Source organism: Myotis lucifugus, unplaced genomic scaffold, assembly GCF_000147115.1.
Source record: "Myotis lucifugus unplaced genomic scaffold, Myoluc2.0 scaffold_93, whole genome shotgun sequence".
Classification (NCBI taxonomy): Eukaryota; Metazoa; Chordata; class Mammalia; order Chiroptera; family Vespertilionidae; genus Myotis; species Myotis lucifugus.
The window spans coordinates 1,911,594-1,937,679 of NW_005871141.1; the positions used below are offsets into that span (position 1 = coordinate 1,911,594).

Genomic DNA, 26,086 nt, shown 5'->3' on the forward strand with positions numbered 1-26,086 from the left:
TACGATTTTTCTCTCATTTGTATTATTTTTCAGTTTGTTTTGATCTCTCTTTCATATTGGAATCTTACCTCAAATGTCTGGTGAGCCCGTGGCGTTATTTTCTGTTTCTAATTGAGGCATTAAAACCCTGACTGGGCATAACAAAACTTGTCTTCTCTATTGGGTAGTGAGACTGTAATAGGCTTGAATGTTACCCTGCTTTTATTACTCACAGTTCTTTAATATGGGGTCATTTATTTTCTCCAGAGTAAGTTTCTCAAATCTGATGTCTGGCTGCTAGAGGTGGGCTCATTATTTTTTTAAATGATGTATTAAAGTGGTTTGATAGATAGTTTATAGGAACAATATGGTCATGATTTGGTTGTGAGAAATTATTTTATCCAGCTGACTGGCATGGCTCAGTGGTTGAGTGTCAACCTGTGAACCAGGAGGTCACAGTTCAATTCCCGGTCAGGACGCATGCCCAGGATCTGGGCTTCATCCCCCGTGGGGGACATGCAGGAAGCAGCTGATCAATGATTCTCATTATTTAATGTCTCTCTCTCTCTCCCTCTCTGAAATCAGTAAAAATATATTTTTAAAAAATGTCCTGTATGTTAATATCCATTAATAAAATGATTGTAAAGTAATAGTTTAAAAATTTATTTTATCCAGTTAAATTACTTATATTCTCAGGCCCCTGCTAACACTCCACATAAGGAAGGATTGAGTGCTGTTTGTCTTTAAACACAGGTGGAGGCACTGCTTTATAGGCGATGCCTTTAGGCAGATTTTAAAAAGAACCCCCGATGGTTTGGATAAGCTACATCGAAGAAGAAAACAGTTTCTTCAGCTTCTCCCTGCTCCTGCTTTAAGACATCTCCTATGTCGGTCTTGAAGACTGGGAATGTGATATGCTGAAGCACTGAATGCATTATAATAAAATTCCGTTATAACAGTGATACTCTAGAGATGTATGAGGGATTTCATCGGTTTCAAATAAGATATTCTCTATGTCTAGAAAAATACTTTTAATTTTTGCCGTTAATGTGAGCATACTTTTTACCCATTCTATTTAAGAAATACATGTTATATCTTTACCTCATGAGACTAGCTTCTCAGTGCCATGTTTTCTTCATCAGATTGGTCAATTAAAGCTAGTGTTCCTTGGTACAGTAATTGGAAAGACACATTGATGGAAATGAAAGAATCCTCATTAAATACAGGTATTTTCTGTATTGGTCTGAGTTTTCCAGATTGTTCTCACTCTACTCCTTGCCTATTATCTTTTTTCTACTTAGCTACTTTAAAAAAAAAATATTTGTCCCAATTAACATGTCTGCCTAATTTTTCTAAAGCAGAGGCAGTCTGGTGATGCTTGTGCAACTTATGTTATCGATCCTATCTATTGTTTATTGTTTACTCTTGATTTACATTATCTTCTAAATCCAGGTATTGTTTTAGAATAGTATAATTTGGGTTACACCTTGTTTTGATAAGGAAGAATGTTTTTTCCTATTTTTTTCTCTGGAGAGTAGTCATGTATAAACAGTATTTTACAGGATTGTTTAAATATTCTTTAAAATTTTTTCCTAAATTTTTATGTAAGAATAAAAAGCATAAAGAACACTTAAAAATGACAATTATTTAAAATATGGCTAGTGCAATATAAGAACTTAGTGTTCTTATTTTTCCAATATCTTAAAGTATTTTGCAATTTTTCATCATCCTGTGAATTATTATCAGTTACTGTCAACTAAGAAAGTGCAAGAACGATGAAATTGCCTAGATGATACAGTAGTGAAATAAATCATTACTACTATATCACCCTTCAGTTTTAAATTTTGTGTTGCCCAAAGTATATTGCATCTTTTTATTTTACATACCAAAATTGATTTTATTGGTGGCCTTTTAAAATGTTTTTATCCAAGAATAATCTGTTTCTTCTAGTAGCTTTCCTCTTTGTTGTGATCTTTGTCATTTCATACCAGTTGCTTTCTTTCAGTTTTTGCTAATTCATGGTTTTCTGCTTAAAGGTTAAAATAGGTCAGAAAACAAAGGAAGCATATTGGAAACATATTGAAAGTTTTGGGTTGTGTAGGTGATACTTTTCAACAGTCTCAGCATTTTCTTTCAAGAAGTTATAAAGGAAGAATAAAGACATATTTGTAGCCATTATCTTTGTTTTCATCTTTTTTCCTTTGAACACAGATGAGTATAGAGAACTTTCATTTTTAGTCCATATTGGCAAAGAAAATAAATTTGACAGTGGAAGACACAATTTTTCACAATTAGCCAAATCAGAAATGAGGGCAGTGTAACAGTAGCATTCTAGACTAGCACTGTCCAGTAGAAAATTGTGAGCTACTTACATAGTTTTTAATGTTCTATAGCTACAATACTATCTAATAATAGACAAACATGGTAACTAACCGTACCTTTGCTATTTCTCCCATTGGCTAATCAGCACAATATGCAAATTAACCCAACCAAGATGGCGGCCGACAGCCATGCAGCTGAAGCGAGCAGAAGGCTTGCTTGCTCCAGTGATGGAGGAAGCCAAGGTTCCCCGCCTGCCGCGGCCCAGCTCTGAGTTCTGAAAGCAACAAAGTTTCAATTATAGAAGCTAAACAAACCCCAGATACCTGCTTTCAGCAGGCCCTGGCCTCGGCTGGAGCAGCCAGCTCTCAGCAACAAAGTTTCAATTATAGAAGTTAAATAAATCCCAGAAGAAAAAGAAAAAGAAAAAGAAAAAAAGGAGAGGCTGGGAGCTTCAGTCGCAGGCCAGCCTGAAAACGGCCCTCAGCCCCTCACCCAGACTGGCCAGGCACCCCAGTGGGGACCCCCACCCTAAAGGGGGTGTGACCAGTTGCAAACAGCCCTCAGCCCCTCACCTAGACTGGCCAGGCACCCCAGTGGGAACCCCCACCCTAAGGGGGTGTGGCCAGCCTGAAAACAGCCATCAGCCCCTCATCCAGGCTGGCCAGGCACCCAAGCGGGACCCCCACCCTGATCCGGGACACCCTTCAGGGCAAACCAGCCGGCCCCCACCCGTGCACCAGGCCTCTATCTGATATAGTAAAAGGGTAATATGCAAACTGACCCTAACAGCAGAAAGACTGGGAATGACTGGTCACTATGACACACACTGACCACCAGGGGCAGACGCTCAATGCAGGAGCTGCCCTCTGGTGGTCAGTGCACTCCCACAGGGGGAGCTCTGCTCAGCCACAAGCCAGGCTGATGGCTGCCAGTACAGCAGTGGTGGTGGGAGCCTCTCCTGCCTCAGCAGCGCTAAGAATGTCCGACTGCAGCTTAGGTCTGTTCCCCGCTGGCAAGTGGACATCCCCCGAGGGCTCCCGGGCTGCCAGAGGGATGTCTGATTGCCAGCTTAGGCCCAATCCCCCGGGGAGCAGGTCTAAGCCAGCAGGTGGTCATCCCCTGAGGAGTCCCAGACTGTAAGAGGGCACAGGCCGGGCTGAGGGACCCCCTCACCCCCAGTGCACAAATTTTTGTGCACCAGGCCTCTAGTAAAGAATATTAAAAACACGTGAAGCCTGGCCAGTGTAGCTGAGTTGGGCATCATCCTGTGCACCCAAGGGTTGTTAGTTCAATTCCTGGTCAGGGCACATGGATGCCCAGGTTGTGGGCTCGATCCCTGCTTGGGATGTGCAAGAGGCAGCTGATGAGTGTGTCGCTCTTACATCAATGTCTCTCTCTCTCTCTCTCCCTCTCCCTTCTTCTCTCTCTAAAAATCAATAAAAAATCTTGTTAAAAAACAGGTGAAATTAATTTTAATACTATATTTTTCTTAATCCAGACTATACAAAATAATATTTCAACGTGTAATTGGAAATTTTACTTTTTTTGTACTGCCTTTGAAATCTATATCACATCTTGATTCAGACAAGCCACATTTCAAGTGCTTGCTAGCCACATGTTGCTAGTGGCTAACTACTTACTGGACAGTCCTGCAAAAAAATTTTACTATTTTTTTTTTGCTGTGCCTTTATTCTGTAAATAATTTGTAAAGTGAATAAAAAATACAGTAAAATATCAAGGGTCAGTTAGATCCAGTTAGTAAATGGCAATGACTATTTTTTCCTGATATACTGAGGACCAAAAAGTATATGGTTTGACTAGAGGACAATTTATTTTTAAAAGATCTTCCACTGTGGTGTCTTCGAAATTTAACAATAGGGCGTAATCATGACCCTCATCTCTTTGGAATACTTTGATTTTTGCTGATTTTTCTGAAAATATTTGATTAGAAATAGTCTCCTCAAGAATAGTTCTCATGGGTGTTGTGAAAATATAAGGTTAGTATTTCTTAGTTTTTAATATTACCTAAGATCTTTTATGATTTGCAAAATGCTCATAAGTTTTATGAGTTCTGGTTTCAGTTTTTTGTAGCTTTTATATTAAGATTCTCTGTATTAAACAGTATTTTCTGATAATCATAATGTCAGATATTCTTTACTTTGAGGCTATACATTTATATAATTAAGTATTTTACATTTAATTCTTTAATTCCTTTCCTTTATTAGGATATTTTTATTCTGAATATATACGGGGGGGCAAAAGTAGGTTTACAGTTGTTCATATGGAAAATAATAATTAACTTTTATCAACTAAATATTAGGTTTAGAATATTTATGTAATGTTCTAAATATATTTAAAAAATCCTCTGTCATTTCAAGAAAATAATAAATAATACTGTAAGAATAAACTGTTTTGTGTACTCAAAACTGTAAACCTACTTTTGCTCCACCCTGTATTTAATTTTGGTATATCTGCTACTGTTTATCTAAAGTTGCATAGTCATAAGTGCCAACATTATATGTAATATGTTAGTATTTCTTAGTTTGATAGTGATTTTCTGGCACTTTCAGCTTTTGTAAATGCCTAGGAAGGGTAAATACGTGATTTACAGGTGATGCTTATATTTAGGATATTCAGTCTTTTTCACCTGCAGATTTGGGGTCAGTAAGTACTTTTGGTTTCAGTAGAATGAGGACCCAAGTTGCTCTAGGTTTAACTCACTGCTGTAGCCCTTGTTAGACATTTGTTGGGAATAGTAATAACTTCATGTCTCAAATCACTGCCACTGAAAAGGGAACAAAGAAGGATGGCTGGGAGGTAGACCATCCTGTTGTTTTTCTGGCCCTTCGCTGCCTTCCTTAACCTTCCTTACCAAGACAAATGCATTCTGCATAGAGAAACTGGTAGGATAACATGGTTGCCCTTTAAATTCCAAAGAAAGAGCATACAGAGGTGGAAAGGGGTATGGGCAGAGTACTAATTTCATCCCCAAATAAGTATAAGAGAATTTATTAAGGGAGAGAATCATCACTAAATGTTGAAGTCTTTTGTTAACAGAAGACATTTTGGGTTACTCTACAGTAACATAAGACTATTATGTTTTCCACTTTCTACAAAAATGTCATTTGAAAAAAAAAAAAAGGTTGCCCTTGATTTATTGGCATGTAAAGTAACTGAAGGAGGACTTCTTAATTAGCTCCTTAAGGAAATAAAAGGCTGAAGGGAAAATTGACTCTCTCTACATGAAAGTGACCTTCTTGAAAGATAAAACCCATTTTGCCATATATATTTTTAAAATTTTCCTTTGCTTTTCATTTCCTTAGTGAGTACCCAGTATTGTTACCAGTATTTAGAAAGTATTATTTCAATTTAAGAACTCGTGTGTGTATACTTGCTTTTTTAAAATTTAACTTTATTTTGAAATATACATATATTTTTATTGATTTCAGAGAGTAAGGGAGAGAGAGATAGAAACATCAATGATGAGAATCATCGATCGGGTGCCTCCTGCACGCCCCTTACTAGGGATGGAGCCCGCAACCCAGGCATATGGCCTGACCAGGAATTTCGGTTCACAGGTCGACGCTCAACCACTGAGCAACACCGGTCGGGCATAATTTTTGCCACTTTTCATATAGATTATAATATTTCTGGGAATGTTTTTCTTTTTCTGTAGCAGTGAACATGAAATTGTTACACTAATAGCCCTCCTAAACAATACTAATATATGGGTTATTCTCATAAGGCATTTGTTGGAATTAAATGTTTGTGTATGTATGCTACCAGGTGAAATATGCTATTTGGTCAAGCTGAATAGCTTTTTTCTCTTCAACTTTCCCACTCATTTAATGTAGTATTAAACAGGAAATCTATTTGCTGTTTTCAGTGATTAAGATGAAAACAAAAAATACGTATGACTTGGTAATCAGCTTAAGAAACTAGGAATAGAGTGTCCTTTCAGAAATACTGTGATTTAGATCCCTGTTAGGCAAACTGTGGCTCTCGAGCCACATGCGGCTCTTTGGCCCCTTGAGTGTGGCTCTTCCTAAGCCTTAGGAGTACCCTAATTAAGTTAATAACAATGTACCTACCTATATAGTTTAAGTTTAAAAAATTTGGCTCTCAAAAGAAATTTCAATTGTTGTACTGTTGATATTTGGCTCTGTTGACTGATGAGTTTGCCGACCACTGATTTAGATAATCTACTTAAACCTAGTGAAATGACTAAGTTTAAGTTCAAATAAAAAATGTTAGCCCTAGCTGGTTTGGCTAAGTGGATAGAGCACCAGCCTGTGAACTGAAGGGTCCCAGGTTCGATTCCAGTCAGGAGCACGTGCCCAGGCTGTGGGTTTGGTCCCCAATAGGGGGCGTGCAGGAAGCAGCCAATCAGTGATTCTCTCTCATTGATGTTTCTATCTCTCCCTCTCCCTTCCTCTCTGAAATCAATAAAAATATATTTTTAAAAATGTTAGAATAGTTGTAATGTAAAATGCTTAGCATGGAACAAGAGGGATTTGATATTTTAAGAAACACAATATACATGTATACAAAAAGTGAAAACACCTATCTTTTATATTTGATTATAAGGTAAATATACTTTGAAATTCCATTTAAAGAGGTTTTGTTACTGTCATAGTCAAGTAATTAAGTTATAAAGTAGTGTTTGTCAGCCTTGCCACTATTGACATTGAGCCATATAATTCTTTGAAGTGGGGGCTGTCTTGTTCTGTTTATTGTAGGATGTTTTGCATCATTCCTCTTTCCCTTGATGCCAGTAGCACCCCCTCCTCACTCCCAGATGTGACAACCCAGAGTATTTCCAGACATGGCTAAATGTTTCCTGGTGGTTAAAGCCACTCTCAGTTGAGAACCAGTATTCTGAAATGATATCATTTATGACAATGTGACTAGTGCAAGAACACAAAACTGTACTTCTAAAATTGTTTTACTCATTAGGTGATATTTAAAGCATTAATAGGTAAGTAAATTGTGGGATTATTATGTAGGTTTGGGAATAAATCAGTTTTATATTTGCAACTATATAGGGTGTGCAAAAAAATGTATACACATTTTAACAGCTGATTCTATTACATTTTGAAAAGAAAATGTATTTTAATAAATGCTGCCTTTATAATTATTCAAAGTGTGTATACATTTCTTTGGGACACCCCTTGTATGTACTCCCATATATGAATGTATTTGTGTATATGGCTTTATACGTACAGACACATCATATGTATATATTAAATAAAGCACAGGTGAAAATGCTTGTTTATTGCTAGAAATTACTAACTTATGTCTTTAAGGAGTATGGACTTGAAATTTTGTCTGTTGTAAACTGATTCTATTGAGAAATTTTAACTGTTTTGTTTATGATTAATTTTAGCTACTACTCCATGGTTTGAGTCTTACAGAGAGACCTTTCTTCAGTCAATGCCCGCATCAGATCATGAATTTCTGAACCACTATTTAGCGTGTATCCTTTGCCCTTTTTGTTCTCTTAAAATCAAATGTTTTGAAAGTTACTAATCTCAAAAATAGTTATATGAAGTCAAAATTATTGAAAGGATATAGAGAATGTGGTTTTTTTATTGTTTTATTGCTTAAAGTATGAGAATGTGGTTTTTTAAAAAAATATATTTTTATTGATTTCAGAAGGGAAAGGAAAGGGAGAAATAGAAACATCAATGGTGAGAGAGAATCATTGAATGGATGCCTCCTGCACGCCCCCTACTGGAGACCGAGCCTGTAACCCGGGCATGTGCCCTTGACCAGAGTGCAACCCGGGACCCTTCAGTCTGCAGGCGGATGCTCTATCCACTGAGCCAAACCAGCAAGAGCTGGATTTTTTAAAAAGTGATATGTTTCAAAAGTTTTCGTTATTGTTGTGTTAAGTGGTGTCCTAGATAGGGATTGGTGTAATAAATTAATTTTTGATTATAAAATAAGAATATTGAGGGATTGTTTATTGTTTTTCTTTATCCCCCAACTCAAGTGGTTTATGCATAATAAGTGTTTTTTAAAATAATATGTTTTTAATTATTTCAGAGAGAAAGGAAAGGATAAGGAGAGAGAGAAAGACATCGGTGTGAGAGAGACACATTGATTGGCTGCCTCCTGCGCGTCCCTACTGGGGATTGACTGAAACCCAGGCATGTGCCCTGACCACGAATCGAACCATCGACCTTTTGTTGCATGGGATGACTCTCAACCAACTGAGCCACACAGGCCAGGGCATGCATAATAAATTATTAAGCCATTTTAGAAAGAGAAAATGTAGACTGCAGTGTTAACTGGCTTGTGAAGATTGCCTCAAAATTAATTGCTTTTGCAAAAGCTCATATTTAAAAAGTTTTTCAGTTTTTTAGTAAGCAGTTTTGTAGCTATTAACCTCCTTTGACAGTTAATGGGTTTTTTTTAGTTTCTTTAATGAGATTACAGAGAAAAGTTAACAGGTAGGATAGAGTATGAAACTGCAGGGAAATGGAATGGGGAGGAGCAAGTTTCAGCAGAATTGTTGGATATATTGATAGTTGTTCGATTTTGATATTGTCCGTTTTTATTTTCTTGGATTTCCATATTGATATGTAAATGACCTAACAACTGTCAAGAAAAAATCTTTATGATTTAGAACCTTGAATAATATTGAGGTGTTGGAGACACTATTTTGTGCTTGCTGTGAAAACCTATGATATCAATTTTTTTGGCTCAGAAATTATCTTCCTAAGTTTATTTTAATAGGATATTTTTATCATTGAGTGCTAAGTGATAATTACCTTAATATGGTTTATAAGGTATGCTAGTAGCATCGTCTAGTGAAGCAGAACCTATGGAACAGTTTGGAAAGTTGTCACAAGAGCAGCATCGAATTCAGCACAATAATGACTATTCCTACCCCAAATGGTTTATACCAAATACACTTAAATATTATGTACTCTTACACGATGTAAGTGCAGGAGATGAACAGAGGTAAGCTTTCCATTTTTAATTAAGAGATTTTCTTCTTTTAAATGATACAACTTTAATTTGAACATGGTTTATCTAAATTTTAGGTATATTTTTCATCTGAGAAAGTAAAAATTTAGTAAAAAAACATATAACTGTCTTTTATTTCAGAGTTATATTCAATAGCTGAATCATTTTATGTTAGATTTCATATGCTTACCCAAACTTTTCTTTCACTGTGAATCTCTATTAGCATAATCATTGTACACAAGTGCTTGCCATTTTACACCTATATGTCTAAGGTGTTATTTCTTACTTTATATATAAAATTATTTCTCACTTTCTCTCTTTTCTCCTTCCCAGTTTTCGTCTGACTTTTCACTTCCTGGCTGTTGCTTATAGGCACTTCATTTTTCACTCTTCACTCTCTTGTCACTTTATATTTTTAGCCTTGATGTTTTTCACAACCTCAGAAACATCCAAACATTTCTTTCTTATGTTCCCTTTACTATTAATTATTAGTGATTTGCTGTAGTCCTTTTATCTTTCAAGATACGTGAATAACATATCTTTAAAAATTTCTTAAAAAATAAGATAACATTAAAAGCAATGTTACTTACGGAGTTGACTTTGACTTTTGGTTTAAGATGTGTATCAAATCTTTTGTTTCTCACTTTTCTGATGTCACAGTGACATTTACAATATGCAGTTAAGTAATTATTTCTTGCCCTTATTTTGAGCACAAGCCATCTTTTTTTTTTTAAATTGGTAATTATAGGATTTTTTAAAATATATTTTATTGATTTTTTACAGAGAGGAACGGAGAGAGATAGAGAGTTAGAAACATCGATGATAGAGAAACATCGACCAGCTGCCTCCTGCACATCTCCTACTGGGGATGTGCCCGCAACCCAGGTACATGCCCTTGACTGGAATCGAACCTGGAACCCCTCAGTCCGCAGGCCGATGCTCTATCCACTGAGCCAAACCGGTTTCTGCACAAGCCATCTTTTTAATAAATTTTTCTCTATAAAAGCAAAGAATTATTTTGAGGATTACTAATCTTTGAAATCATAAATAGTCTGTAGCCTGTAGGATAAAGAATAGGAATAATTTTGAACTGGCTGTTAAGATTAGTTTCTGTCAGTTAAATATGTATCTTCTAGGACATTTAAGTGGTAGTTCGGGTATTAGATTAGTGATTCATATGTTTAGCAGTATCATTGGTAAATCGAGTTTAGTTTATTGTACTTGAGTATATGTACATGCATGTATCCTTATATCTGTGTTTATAAAAATTTATAACTACTTTACTTTTCTAGCCTTAATTTTATAGTATGTACTATGGTTTAATTCAATTGTGTGCTAGGCTTGTTATTTGCATAGTATTAGCAATTTAAACATGATATATAGGGGTGTTTTTTTTGTTTGTTTTTGCATCAGATGGCTGATTGACTAAAAAAAAAATACCTGTTTAAACTAGATTAGCTCTAAGTACCAAAATTTCATTTTCCATCAGAATGTACTGTTTGCTTCTTAGGCTGTTTTGTCATTTGAATTATTTTGTTTCCCACCAGCGAGGAGGTTTAGCTAACATAAAGTATGGAAATCAAAATGCTTTTTGTTACATCTGATATACTGCTCATGGATATAGCTATTATACATTTTGTAAGAAAAATGGAATGATTTTATGTAATACATTCTATGGCTGCTCTTCTTGAGTTTCCTCTTTCTTCTGTACTGTGTCCCTTTGGAGACAGCTAAGTGAAGGGTAAACTGGCAGCTAAAGATTTGTAAGTGTGGGGTCCTATACTTTTCTATTTTAGCACTTGGGTTTTTGATAAATGTCTGTTCTCTAAGACAGAATTTTCCAAAGTCATATTTCTTGAAATCCTCAGAGTTGAAACAGTTAACAGTACTATTTGCTGCTCTTTGTAAATTCATAGTGCACATTAATAAATGGAAGACTTAGAGATGGTTTGTTGCAAAGAAACGGACTTGTTTACTGTAATTTCCCAAACTAGTTTGACCACCAGAACTCTCTTTGAGTAACATAGGAGTAGCTTGCAAAATTTTATTCCATGAAACACACTTTGGGAACCCTGCTTTATCCAAGCTAGATGAATTTCAGTTAAGATCATTATCTTTGTTTTCAGTTGAAAATTAGTCTATCTATAATTTTCTGTTCTGCCCTTTTAGGGGATTATTTTTACATCATCTTAAAATTATTTTAGTATCTTTTATTGCTTAAAGTCTGCTCCCTACTTACTACAAACGTTTTTCATTTTTTAATTTAGAGCTGAATCCATTTATGAAGAAATGAAACAGAAATATGGAACTCAGGGTTGCTATTTACTTAAAATTAATTCTCGAACATCTAATCAAGCATCAGATGAACAGATACCAGATCCTTGGAGTCAGTATCTTCAGAAAAATAGTATTCAAAACCAGGTATATGTAAAAAACAATAATGAAACAAACCATAAAAGCTCTATTTCAGTTTTATGACATAATGGTATCTGTAGAATTTTTTATATCTTAGTTTAACTAATATAATTAATAATATTTATTTTGGAATCTGGCTAGCTTTCATTCATCACCATGTGAACTCTTAAATCAGTGGTTCAAAGCTATTTTTAACTAATAATAATCCCTATGTTACTTCTTTCAGGCACATAATATCAATGTTAATTGATCTTTTTTCCTTAAAAGATGAAAAGTGAATTACACATTGAGAATTGAATTATGTACATTTAATTCATTATGAATGCTTACAGTCAGTTCTTTATTATTCACATGCTCTGGAGTTGCCTTTCTTCATTTTCAACATGCTGTTCTTATGGCCACCTTTTAGAGCTCATACTTTTCTTTTTTCCATAACTTTCCGTGATTCTTTTCTTTGGAATTTTCAGGAAGTGTTGTTTCTTCCTAATCTACTTTCTTAATCTAGAGTTCTATACTAATGTTAACTGTTGTCTGAAATGGGTTGGTATATGGTTTCACACTGTCAAACTTTCTAAAAAAAATGTTTTTATTGATTTTTTTAGAGAGCAATGCGAGGGAGAGAGAGTGAGAAATATTGATGAGAGAGAAACATCGATAGGCTTCCTCCTGCACAACTCCTGTTAGGCATCGATCCCGCAGCCTGGGCCTGTGCCATGACCAGGAATTTAACTGGTGACCTCTTGGTGCATAGGACTAGGATCAGTCCATTGAGCCACACCCACCGGGCAACACACTGTTAAAAAAGCATTGTCTACCGCTTGGTAGTAAATAGTCAAATGACAAGTTCTTAAGATTAGTTCAGATAATTCAGAGTTGACTGTTTTTTGTTTAGAAGTAGGATTTCTTAAGTAAATGGAAAATATTTTTATTTTGTATAATTAAATAACATTATATTCTCTTTATGTGATCTTTTAAAAAATATCAGTTATAAAGTTTAACTTTTGATCTACTGTAAATATTTAATAATCTGTTTATTTGCCCTTTTTGATCCACATATAGTTCTGTACTGATATTTGCAATATTAAGATGATTACTGACCTTCTTTAAGATAATGCTGGGGGACGGTAGAAAGAAAGAACCAGTTGGATGAGAAGGGGCTCTGTGTCTTAAAATGGTCCTAAGGCCACACTCAGAATAGGAATAGTAGTGGAATATTCAGTTTAGAGCCCAGTATCTAAGGTTGAGAAGGGCAACATAAGTCAGACTGTTCAGTTTGAGAACTTTTAACACAAGACCAGAAGTATCAACAATTCTTTAGCTTATAACGCTAGAGGTCACGATTGGAGGATAGTTTAAACGTTACTGAATCTAACCCCTGTTTTCTAATGCTTTACTTTCCTTTGAACCTATGAATGACTGACCTCAGTTACAGTATGCACTATCTTCCCAGGTGACCCTTTCCATGTCTGAACAGCTTGAGGGTCAACCAAGAATTTTCTCCATTTGTTTGTACTCATTTGTCCTGTGAGGACTGTATAAGTTTTCTGTTAAGACAACTTTCAAAATATAGGAGGATGGCGTTCATGTCCCCTTCTGTATTTTTCCAGGCTAAATATACCAAGTTTTTTTTTTTTTTTTTTAATATATTTTATTGATTTTCGACAGAGAGGAAGGGAGAGGGATAGAGAGTTAGAAACATCGATGAGAGAGAAACATCGATCAGCTGCCTCTAGCACACCTCCCACTGGGGATGTGCCCTGCAACCAAGGTACATGCCCTTGACCGGAATCGAACCCGGGACCCCTCAATCCACAGGCCAACGCTCCATCCACTGAACCAAACTGGTTAGGGCAATATACCAAGTTTTTAAAAAAATTTCTTAAAGGGTTTAGACTTTTGTCATGATCACTTTCCCCTTATTAAATTCTATTTATATAGAATTTGGAATATTTGGAATAATACCTCAAACTCACTGGTCTCATTGACTACACCGACTATATTTAGTTTGTTTTCTTTGTTGACTGAGAAAACAGTGTATTTGTTCAAATAAGCATTGCATTGGATATTTTCCCAAAACATTTTGATATGTTCAGTATGCATTTCAACCTATTAACACTGGGTTCATGGCCAGGAGATTCCATGCCATCTCTTTTTTCCCCTGGCTTGACCTTAGTAGTACATTTCTTTTGCTGTTATTCCTTACTTAGATGCATACACAGATATTCATATTGGCTTGTACCCATCACATATAAACAGATAAACTGGGATAGAGATAATTTGACTCCAGAAGAATCAGGGTAATAGATTGAATGTGAAAGTAAATTTAAGAATATAGTAGGTGTGGACTGGAATGCTAGAAAAAGAAGAAAAGCGTCTTGCTGTAGCAAATAAATGAGGCTTACAGTTAGCAGAGCAGCCATATTTGTTGATGGATTTAGAGTTATCTTAGAATGATTAAGTATAAGTGCTAATGCTGTTTATTTTGTTTTGATAGGAATCATATGAAGATGGCCCTTGTACTATATCTTCAAATAAGAATTCTGATAGTAACTTGCTTTCATTGGATGGATTAGATAACGAAGTCAAAGGTCTTGATACCCTTTCTGTAAATTTCTCTTTTTGATTGAAAATATGCACTGTTGTCAAAACATGCTAAACTTTATAGATTAAAGATAGGGGAAATATTCATAATAAAAAAGATAATCTACAGGTTAGCTTTTCTGAAGATTTTATTGAGACATTTGAGATTGTTTTTATTTGACATTTAAATTTTATTTTATGACTATTGGAAATAATTCTTTATATCTAAAAACTGTATTTTTCCTGATTTATTTACATGACTTTTAAAATTTCTATTATGCTTAATAAGTAATAACCCAAGCCCTGTAATTTTAAAGGGGAAAAGATTAATGTTATTGTATCATAGATGTCTAAGATATACAGAAAAATAAAGGATTCCAACGTTCTTTTTTTTCCTTAACAGTATGATAGTAATATTGTTACATTAACAATAGAGTAAAAGAAAGGTCTTTTTTTCAGTAGATGGCTTACCAAATAACTTTAGAGCCCACCCACTTCAATTGGACTCATCTAGTGACCCTTCTAACAACATTGATGGCCCAGATCATGTAAAATCTGCCTCCTCATTACATGAAACAAAGAAAGCAAATCCTGGAATTATTCATGGTGCATGCTTAACCCTTACTGATCATGATAGAATTCGACAGTTTGTACAAGAATTCACATTTCGGGGCCTTTTGCCACATATAGAGAAAACAATTCGGCAATTAAATGATCAGGTAAGATTTGTTTCTTTTTAGATTAATATTTTTTAAAATTTTAGTACATTGTACACTTTAGAATATAATAGTATAAGTTTTTAAAAAGTATTTAAAATGTTTTTTTTAAAGAAAGACCAATGTTAGGTTTTAGTAGCATTACTATCTCTAATGAAATTCTGTTAAATCATTTTCACTAGGGATTTTTCAGCATATTCAACAGTTTTAAAAAAATCATTGTTATTAAAAATAAATATTTGCTCACTATTAAAGCTTTTTTACTTATTTAGAATAGTTTTCTTTTGTATGTAAAATAAAAATACTAAATTCTCATATTTGCCAATGTATTTAATCTTTTCTTTTAGCTTATATCAAGAAAAGGTTTGAGTCGATCTCTATTTTCTGCAACTAAAAAATGGTTTAGTGGCAGTAAAGTTCCAGAAAAGAGCATTAATGAGCTGAAAAATACATCTGGATTGCTGTGAGTGAAATAGTATCTTTCTTTTTTTCCCCCTGTGTTTAACTCTGACTAGTGTTTGACTATACGATGACCTGTAAAAAAATGGCTATTTTTTCACTTTCTTACTTTCACATTGGTCAAAACTCAGGTAGGTAAGAACAGTGACTATAGGTAAATTAAAAAATTTTTTTAAGTAATTGGGTGTCTAAAAATAAAGAAGATAACTGGGAGTCACTTTACGTTGGTTCTGTTTTCCTATTTGTAAAAAGGTGCTTTTTTGTGTGTCTTTGTAAGATTAGGTGTTCATTAACGATTCTTCTATGTTAAAATATTGTGGTCTTGTGATTCTAAGACAGCCTGTACTTAGAACATTTTATTTAATATAAGATATTGTTTTAAGGTAAAGTAAAAGCACATTTTGGATTTAAATTTTTTTCCTGGTTGTACATAAAACTGGTATTAGCTATTTACTTCATAATTTGACCATGGAGAAAGTGTTTGCCTGTTGTTGAGAAGTTCTCAGTATCGGGGTATAAATTATTTAAATATAGATATAATTATAGTTCCAGATATATTTGAGACATGACACTCTTTCCTTGGAGATAGGATTTTTGTAAAACATGATCGGTTTTTACAATGTTCTGGGCAGTTAAGCAGCTATTAAACATTTGATAATACTTAGTGGTGTATGGGTCATAAATCACAAATTACTTTCTTATATTTTGTATTTATAGGTATCCACCAGAAGCACCAGAGCTTCAAATCAGGAAAATGGCTGACTTATGTTTCTTGGTGCAGCACTATGATCTGGCTTACAGTTGTTATCATACTGCAAAGAAGGATTTTCTTAATGATCAAGCAATGCTTTATGCAGCTGGTGCCTTGGTTGGTATTCTGTATAATTTATTTCCGCTACCATAGATGTAGAAATTTCTGCTAATGAAATGGCAAACAAAATACCTAGGGATAAAGTTGTACTCAAAGAGCATACAAATGCTTTATAGGTTTTGAATTAGCTGAATTGATGGATTTTCCTCAAGCTAGTGCTTTTAAACATGGTAGTAGGTAAAGGTTGATTTCTTAGTTTTGATTAACATCTTCTAATTTTTCTGTATGTTTTCAAAATTTAATTCCAATTTCAGTTACTATATTCAAAGTGTAAAGTTTACTTTTTTTAGAAGATGCTTTTATTTTGGACTTCTTGAATAGTCTTTTAAAATTGCTTGAAATTTTTTTTTCCTGATGTAAGACTATAAATTGGTTAAGAACATGTATTTTGACGTAAGATAGATTGTTTTCTTATGTAAATTACTGAGTATTTGTAAGTTTCGGTTTTCTTGTCTATAAAATATGAATCCTAGTGACACAGGATTTGATAAGGTATAAGGCATGTAAGGTGCTTAGCATACCTCCTTGTATATAAATAAGCTGTCAGCATTGTACCACCTATGGTACAATGTCAGTAATTGGTGTGTAAACTTAGGTGTTTTAGGAAGAATTTTCTATACTTGTTATCACCTTTCAGTATTTTTGAAAAGTTGTTTTAAATATATATATAAAATTTGCTTCCTGTGCCTAGAAAAGAGTAAAACTAGCATTGTTACTTTCTACTTAGTTTTCTTTAAAACATATAAGCTTATAAACAAAAGTGTGAAGAACAAACTGTATAAGAACTTAACCTCTAGAGTGCCGGGGAGCACGATCGCGCTCCTCCTGCAGTGTCACTATTAGATGCTAGTAGTTCACTCTTTATGTGGGAAAAAAAATTTAAAAACCTTAACTCAAAATGCCTTGGCAATTTTAGCATAGTTCCTAGGATATTGGTTGGCACTCAAAGGGTTAAAATACTCCGTTGGGTCATTATGATGTAGACACTTGTTTAATTGCTTCTGTTTTGTATTTTTTAATCCTATGTATATATAAAACTAAAATGGGTAATGTAAAAATGTGAAGCTAAAATAGCAAAATTATATTACTCTTCCTTTTTATTTCTGTAATATTTTCAGTGAAAAAGTCAACTAACTTTTTGACCATCTTGTTCAGGAACAGAAAATATGCTGTGTTCAAGTGTTTTAAAAAATTATGTGAGCCCTAACTGGTTTGGATCAGTGGATAGAGCGTTGGCCTGTGGACTCAAGGGTCCCGGGTTCGATTCCGGTCAGGGGCATGTACCTTGGTTGCGGGCACATGCCCAGTGGGGAGTGTGCAGGAGGCAGCTGATCAATGTTTCTCTCTCATCGATGTTTCTAGCTCTCTATCCCCCTCCCTTCCTCTCTGTAAGAAATCAATAAAATATATTTTAAAAAAAAATTATGTGAACTGTTCTTGGTTAGACATTCTCTGATTTTTCTATTACAGTCATCTAATGTAAGTTAATGAAATCACACATACTGAATGTCATCTCATTAATACCTTATAACATAGGTTTAAATTTACAATTATTAAATTTTACATAATGTACCTGCAAATTTAATGTTTGTATGGAGGTAAAAATCTTCTAAAGATATGGCAAAAATTTCTAAGATTTTATGGCACTTAAGTTTTTTCATTTTTTAACTGTAGTATGATAAATACTGCATTAAGCCATTTAGATGAAGATATTAATAGTAGCTATATGAGAGAAAATAGTTTAGCACTGGAAAATAAAGGCTTATTGCTATAACATAATGTATGCATGCGTGAAAATCCTTGTAGTCTGTAAAAGCTGCCCTAAAAGTAATAGGCCTTGGGGAAAAAATGTTGGAACTGTCCTCTTAAAACATGTGTCTTTGTAACTGGAACACAGACAAAAACATAAATAGTAAGTATGTATTTTTTGTATAATGTAAGTATAGTATAATTCTACATAGTCAATATATTTGATATTTTTATGCAACATAGAACTATGTAAATTCATTATGTATATTAAAATATAAACTATTTAAGAAAATATGTTTCAGTCCTGTAGAATATTTTATCACATGGATATGACAGTTTTATTTGGTTTATTCACTAAATTTTGGAGCAGGCACTTCTGGGTGCTGAGGATACAGAGGAACTTTGAAACATACAGTTCATATTGTCATGGAAATCATAGTCTGTCAGGTTAACGGCTTTAATCATATCCTAGTTTTTAGGTAATTAAATTATTTTTGTGTTTTAAAAAAATGTTAGAGGAATACATTTACTTATCCTAAAAGTAGATTGGCATTAACAATTTTTCCCTTTACCTTAATGAAGATTTCATTTATTTCTAGTTAAATTTTTATTAAGTACCCTCCCTACCTCTTTTTCCTTCCCTCCTTCCCTCCCTCCCTCCCTTCTTATCTTTCTCCCTCCCTTCCTCTCTAAAAAGCAATGAAAACATATCCTTAGGTGAAGATTAAAACAATTTTGGACATAGGATATTTTACTAAGAAAATGAAACCTGTATTTTAACGTTTATTAGTCTTTTAGCACCATTGTATATTATTTGAATTATTAACTAAAGTTATAGACCAGTGGTTCTCAACCTTCTGGCCCTTTAAATACAGTTCCTCATGTTGTGACCCAACCATAAAATTATTTTCGTTGCTACTTCATAACTGTAATGTTGCTACTGTTATGAATCGTAATGTAAATATCTGATATGCAGGATGGTCTTAGGCGACCCCTGTGAAAGGGTTGTTCAACCGCCAAAGTGGTCGCGACCCATAGGTTGAGACCTGCTGTTATAGACATTAACAAGAAAATGGGCTTTGAAAATGAAATAAGACCTAGAAAATTGACAGTAACATAGGTCTTAGAAATGGTCTTTGTGCTTTTGTTAGGGTAAGGATATAAACTAGAGCGTGAAAATAATTTAAAATATATATAGTGCAAGCTGTTGTGAGCTCTGTTCATATTTTAATGCCAATAATTGGAAAGAGATGTATTTCATTTTGTCTCTGTATGTTCCTATCATTGGTCTCTTCTCTACTTACTGAGAAAAGGGGAATAATAGGGAGGAGGTGGCAGCTGAAATCTTAAGCTAGACTTATGTGGTAGATATATGTGCCCTCACTCAAAAGTGTTCACTGAGTCTTCTTCAAAATCTCATTTTTTCTTCTTTTCCCCCAAATCTCATTTAAATACTGAATAACAAACTTGGGAATTTGACTAGAGAATTTAAAATTTAAAAGCTTTAAGTATATTTTTAAAGTCAGTGTTAGGCTATAAAATTTGTACATGTACATGCATAAAAATCTCATCAAATCTCATTCCAGTATTTAGGCTTCCTGAATGCTGAACCACAAGCATTTCTGAAATAGTGTAAAGAATGTCTTTTCTTCCAGGAAATGGCAGCAGTGTCCGCTTTTCTTCAGCAAGGAGCAGCAAGGCCATACCCTGCACATTACATGGATACGGCAATCCAAACGTACAGGGATATCTGCAAGTAGGTGACTAGAATATTTATGTTCTTTCCATTTAGAAGTAAATTGGCATTTATATTGTTACCGAATATAAATGGTTCTGCGTTTTTCATACAAGTTAATATAGTCAGAGACAAGATGAGGTAATTTTCTGAAACTAGTGTTTCCTATTTTATTTGGATTTGTGCTCAGGAATTGGTTATATGTAATGTCGAGGCTACATGTTATATTGAGGGTGATTTGTATTGTGGGAACATCTAACCTTAGCCGCTGTTAAACCAGGAGTTAGCCATTTTGAACTTTCATTGTTAAATAGGCAAAACACAAACAGTTCAATAATAGTCCAGGGAAGGAAATGAGAAATGTTTTGTACACATCGTGAGAACTGTTAGAACTCATTACTTATAATGAGGCTATGAGCTGGTCCAGAAGTAGTCAGGGAGTTTCATGGGATGGTTGGGGAATAGACCTTGAAAGAAAGGTGGTCGGGATTTGATGGGCATAAAGACAATTCAGAAATTGTGTTTGGCAGGAATGATGTTTTGGATGCTGCCTGACTAGAGAAAGGGAATTGAGCCCTGGCGAGGTTAGGGGGTTTGAGAGTATTAAAAGTGTTGGGTGGTACATATGGAAAGATGGTGTGAGAGAAATCACTGTGAGGAGCCTCAACCCTCTATTATTTAAGCTGAAGTTAAGAGTTATGTAGTAGTAAATGGGAACTTACTGAATATTTGAGTACAGCCTTGACATAATAAAAGTTGTTTTTCAGGAAGATTAATCTGACTTTTCTATGTACCATACATGGGTTGTCTTAGAATGTTGTTGTAGTATAAGTAGTACTTGTCATGATGTTATATTTACAGCACAACACTAATACTAATAATTGACATTTATTGAGTGTTTAGCATTTGCTACTATGCCAAAGTAGTTTACATGCTCATTTAATCTTAAGCCTATAAAATGGTACGATTATGATCTGTATTTTACAGATGAGAAGACTGAAACTTAAGAGTTTAACTTGCCCAAGGGCACACAGCTAGTAAATGGTGGAGCCAATATTGAATTTTACCTATTATACCTTATGTAATCTATTTGAGAATAGATTGGGAGATTCTGGCAGGAGATACAGCTTTCTGTGAAGAAAGAGGAAGGATTGAAGGAGACTGAAAAAGAGCTAGGAGAGTGAGGTAGCAAAGGGAGCCAGAAATAAGAGTGAAAAGTTTGTATTCATTTCTGTTCCGAGCAAGTTTTATTTGTTAAATAGCTGCTGGTTTATGGATACTAGATAAATCTTAGCGTTTTGCACACTGGAAATGTGACTTTACTTAGTATTTTTACCACAAAATTATATGATGAAAAGCTTTGAATGGTTATGAGAATTCTTAGGGTTCTTTTAAACTTTTTTGGTAAGTGGAAAACAAGGACATGAATTTCTTTTTACTCGAAAACTAGAATTGGAAATGTTTGTTGAACACATAGTTACTATGATGTATAAAGATATTATTGTAGTGCTAATTATATTTTTCTTGTCTTTTATTTTTTATTTTTTTAGGAATATGATATTGGCTGAAAGATGTGTATTGCTTAGTGCTGAAATCTTAAAAAGCCAAAGCAAATATTCAGAGGCTGCAGCTCTTCTAATACGGTTGACTAGTGAGGTACTGAAACTGTGTAGTATTTGTTTCAATTAGTGTTATTTCATAATTTTTAGAAAGTGTCCCCTTTTTTTTGAGGATGTGTAAAACAAAATTAGAGGGGAATCTCTCTTTGGGAATTTATAACATGGCTACTTTAGTTATTTGAATAAATTTTATATGCAATATTTTATAAACTGATTTTATTTATAGATTTAAGTCTACATTATTATTAACCACAAACGTGTTATACATATTCTGTGAATTAGCTTGTGACCTATGCATAACAACAATTAAACAAGTGTGTGCATCATTCCTCATGTAAAATTGATACTTAAAAGAGTGATCACTCAGGAATTTAAAAAAATCTATATGAATATTTCAAAAGAGAAAAAGTAATCCATTTATAGTTGCCATTAAAGATTTATAACGTTAAGTTGCATTTCTACAGACTTGTAAAGAATGGTAGTAATTTATTTAAAAGTATGTTTAAAGACACATTTTTAGATGAACGTACGTAAGAACAGAAGAACGAAATCAAACACCTCCTTTGCTCCTTAAATTTTAATGTAATGTACACTACAGTTTTATTTATTTATTTTACATTTTTATTTATTATCATCACCCGAGGATATGTTTTTATTGATTTTTAGAGAGAGAAGAAGGCAGAGGGAGAAAGGGAGGGAGAGAGGAAGAGAGAGAGAGAGAGAGAGAGAGAGAGAGAGAGAGAGAGAGAAACATCAATATGAGAAACATCCATCAATTGCTCCCCGACCAGGGATTGAACCTGTAACCTGGTATATGGGATGATGCTCCAGTCAACTGAGCTACCCGGCCAGGGCTATTCACTATGATTTTACTTTTTGGACCATTCTGTACTTTTCACTCTATATATTTTGGGGGGTGATTTGTTCATAGGCATGATTTTCACTCTCAAATCTGTCTCCAGCCCTGACTTTTTGAGTTTTAGATTTGTATGGCCAACTGCCTTTTAGACTTATCTTTAAGTTGACATACCAATGAGTAGCCATATAAACTTTCTAACCTTATAGATCATGATCTTAAATGGTCATAAACAGGTAGCTTCTCATTTGCTCAAGGTTTTGAGACTAGTTGAGATGCGCCCATATTCTCTTACCTGTCAGTAACACAATTGGGGGAGGGGGGTGATTAACTTCTTAAATATCCCTCCTAATGTCTTGGTTCATCTCCTTAATGCCCTTCTCCTGGCCCTTTTTCTGTTAAGTCCTTCATATAGTCATCTGCAACACACCAGGTTGTCCTAAGTGTCTCTGCCATGCCCTCTCATATAGTGCTGTGAGACCTGACTTGTCATAGTACATTTAAGTTATGAGCTTTTGAGAGTAGGGGACTGTGCTACCTTCTATATTTTTATCCTTAGTGACTAACACAGGGCTTGGCACATGGTATGTGATTTACAAATGTTGAACTGAACCTTAATTGTTTTCAAAAGGTTTCTGTATGATATAACTAATTAGGTTGAGAGATGATATTAAAAATGTTTAATAATTGATTCTGCATGAATACTGACCAATATGAACTGTTACCAGACATAAACTGTTTGATAGAGCTGAATATAGGCTCCTGTGTGTTGATGTTCTGTATTATAATAAGTAATCTTTACTTGGGTTTGAATATGTTGCTGTTGTTTTCAACCTAGGGATTCTCAGTGAATATAAAAGGAATTTATGGTTTAGGAGCTTGGATAAAATTTTCTTAGAGCAAATCCTTCTGTCTGCATTTTAACCTTGTAATTTTCTGTCTTTGTTCTCTTTTTCTTTCTATCTCTTTGCTTTCACCTTTCTTTTTCAAACTTGGATGATTTATTTTGTCATGAAATTCTAGCAAATTTATCATTGTAATTTACTACTTTGGAGTGATGTGTGGCTTCTATTTCTCCAGAAATTGTGATTCTCAGTGGCCTTCTCTGTTGTACCTTTCAGATATTTCTTTGAGACAGTTTAAAAGTAAAGACTTCTAGGCATAATGTATATAAAGTTTTGTTAAATTTTAACTAATGTGTATTTATTGTATGTATTTCATTAACTAGGAGGGCTGCATGATATCGTAAAAAGTTCACTCGTCTTGAGGATAGGGAACTGCGTTACATACTCTTGACATTTATGAATTGTGCTTGTTAGATTTTGCTAATACCATTATAGCAAAAGAAGCTGGGAGGCCTGGGTGAAAAGAGCTGTGCTTTGACTTTCTATTTTGGACTGCAAGTGGATGGTTTATTGTGTTGTTCTCAGCGTGGCAGAGCAGTCCCAGCTTAATGACAAGGCATGCCACATTCACCTCCACATAGGAGAGTGGGCTGGAACTTGCTATTTAAGAAGGCATGCTTTTCCTCTGCTTGTGTCTGTTTCTGTGTTGAACATTTATTCTAGTCTTATAGCTCTTTTTGTCTACTACTGCATTTAAAGACATTAAATCAGTTTCCCAGGGAGAGTAATAGCAACAGTTTTTATAAATTTCTCCAGGTTGGGAGGAACTGTCCTGTGTTAAATTGATCAGCTGGTAGCACCTTTCCTGGTAACCTCACAATTGTGTGAAGAAAAAAATCTTACAGCCATCCTGGGAGTTGATTTCAGTTAAGCTTGTGTTTATTCACAAGGTGGAGGTGTTTATTCACGCCTCCTAGCTTAGATGATTTCCCCCTATATTTATCCTCATAATTTAAGTTAACGTTGCCCTTTCAGCTTTTTTTAAAAAAAAACATTCTCCCGGAGGCAGGGTTTTAAAAAAATATATATTTTATTGATTTTTTACAGAGAGGAAGGGAGAGGGATAGAGAGTTAGAAACATTGATCAGCTGCCTCCTGCACACCCCTACTGGGGATGTGCCCGCAACCAAAGTACATGCCCTTGACCGGAATCGAACCTGGGACCCTTCAGTCCTCAGGCTGACGCTCTATCCACTGAGCCAAACTGGTCAGGGCCCTTTCAGTTTTTGTTAAAATTACCTCTTGGTTGTGGGCAAAGTTTATAGGCTAGAGTTCTTGTTAAAGTGGTATCATAGGTTTTTTTTCTTCTTCTTCCTTATAGTATATACTAGAGGCCCGATGCACGAAATTTGTGCAAGGGGCTCGGCCATCGCATCCCCAGCTGCCTCGGCCGGCCCTCGCAGCCTCAGCTGGCCCTCGCAGCCTCAGATGGCCTCGCAGCCCTTTGCAGCCCCAGCTTCATCCGAAGGTCATCCGGACGGTTGTCCAGAATGTCATCCGGATGGTCGTTTGGCTGTTCGTTCTAATTAGCATTTAGCTCTTTATTATATAGGATAATAGGCTTGTCATACCATGAACTACAGAAAATAAAATATTCTTCTTCAACTCATTCATAGCTTCTGCTCTCTGAATAAAACTCTATCACTAAAATTCTTTCATTTTCCTTTCAAAAACATTCATTGCAGTTGTCATTCTTTTCAGGGCTTTTTTTGTGTGTTTCAAAGCAGTGGTTTTTCTACTAGAGGTGTCACTGAAAGAGATGAGCTAACAAAGAACTAAGCTGCAATGAGATATGAATGTAGTTATTCAGATCAGAAAATTCATTCTTTCTCAGACAACAGCTTTACTGGATAAAAGAGTCAAATTTTGCTTTAGCTAAATTAATACATGCCATGGACTTTCAGGTCTCTCCTAAATTGGTCAGTCCTTGAGGGTTAAATTTGAGAAAGCTGAGGGTTTATTGTGCTCGTTCTCATCTGGATTATTTATTATAGTCATTTACACACTATCAAAGATATCTATGGCATATCCTTATATTAATCAGAATGTCCAGGATTGCTGCCCATCCAAGTTTTGCAATTTAATGATGTTTCATTGGCAATTTAAAAATACTTATTTATTCTGTGTGTGTGTGTGTTTGTATGTTATGTGTGCACACATGCTAGGAATAAACTTAAGAAATATATAGAACTGAGAGAAAAAACTGTGAAACTCTATTGAGAAGTCTGAATAAAGTTCCAAAATAGAAAAAGTAATTAGAGGGAATTACCTGTTCTATTTATTAAAATGCATTTGAAGGCTATAGAAATTAAAACTGTTTACAGTGATAAGAATAGACAGAGGAATGGAATGAGAATTTAAATACATATGATTAGGTGTCATTTAATTTAGTGAAGAGTGTTAGATAATTCACTGAATGCTATTGTGACTTGTAGCTAGCTGTTTGGGGTTGGATTATTCATTACATGATAATATAACTATAGCTGGATTATAATGTGAAAAATAAAACAACAAAAAAACTAGAAGAAAATACAGGAGAGCATTTAAAAAATCTAGGAATGATAACATCCTTTCCGAGTTTGATGTAATATCCTGAAAACAACGGCAAATATAATATGCTTGACGTCTAAAGAATAAACTCCTTCATGTCAAAATTGGGAAACACTATTTGCAAATGTATGATAAAGGCTTGATACTTACTAAGTGTACAAAGGGCTCTTACAAACCACATAATCACAAAAACCCATTCACAAAAGAGTATAAATAGGCAGTTCACAAAAAAAAGTACAAAGACCTTTAAACATAGGAAAAGATTAACAACCTACTGTTAAAGAAATGTATGTTGAGAAAGAGTCATTTTTATTAAAGAGATAGACGTTAAAAAATGATCTTGGGCTGAGTAGAG

The 26,086-nt window shown here is 34.6% G+C and overlaps 1 protein-coding gene across 9 annotated transcripts in view; it reads left to right on the forward strand.

Moving 5' to 3' along the window:
- The window catches only part of TRAPPC8 (trafficking protein particle complex 8), a 71,553-nt gene that overhangs the window by 9,437 nt on the left and 36,030 nt on the right, over positions 1-26,086 (forward strand). For 4 of the 9 annotated variants that reach the window (XM_023756415.1, XM_023756412.1, XM_014458325.2 and 1 more), the window contains 10 exons: positions 1,122-1,205; positions 7,688-7,777; positions 9,096-9,270; positions 11,544-11,697; positions 14,186-14,279; positions 14,731-14,990; positions 15,335-15,450; positions 16,164-16,314; positions 19,722-19,822; positions 21,352-21,457. In XM_023756415.1, the coding sequence (XP_023612183.1) occupies positions 1,122-1,205; positions 7,688-7,777; positions 9,096-9,270; positions 11,544-11,697; positions 14,186-14,279; positions 14,731-14,990; positions 15,335-15,450; positions 16,164-16,314; positions 19,722-19,822; positions 21,352-21,457 (1,331 nt within the window). The remainder of the gene's footprint in view (positions 1-1,121; positions 1,206-7,687; positions 7,778-9,095; positions 9,271-11,543; positions 11,698-14,185; positions 14,280-14,730; positions 14,991-15,334; positions 15,451-16,163; positions 16,315-19,721; positions 19,823-21,351; positions 21,458-26,086) is intronic. The other 5 variants (XM_023756411.1, XM_014458327.2, XM_006091669.3 and 2 more) reach the window with 5 other exon arrangements.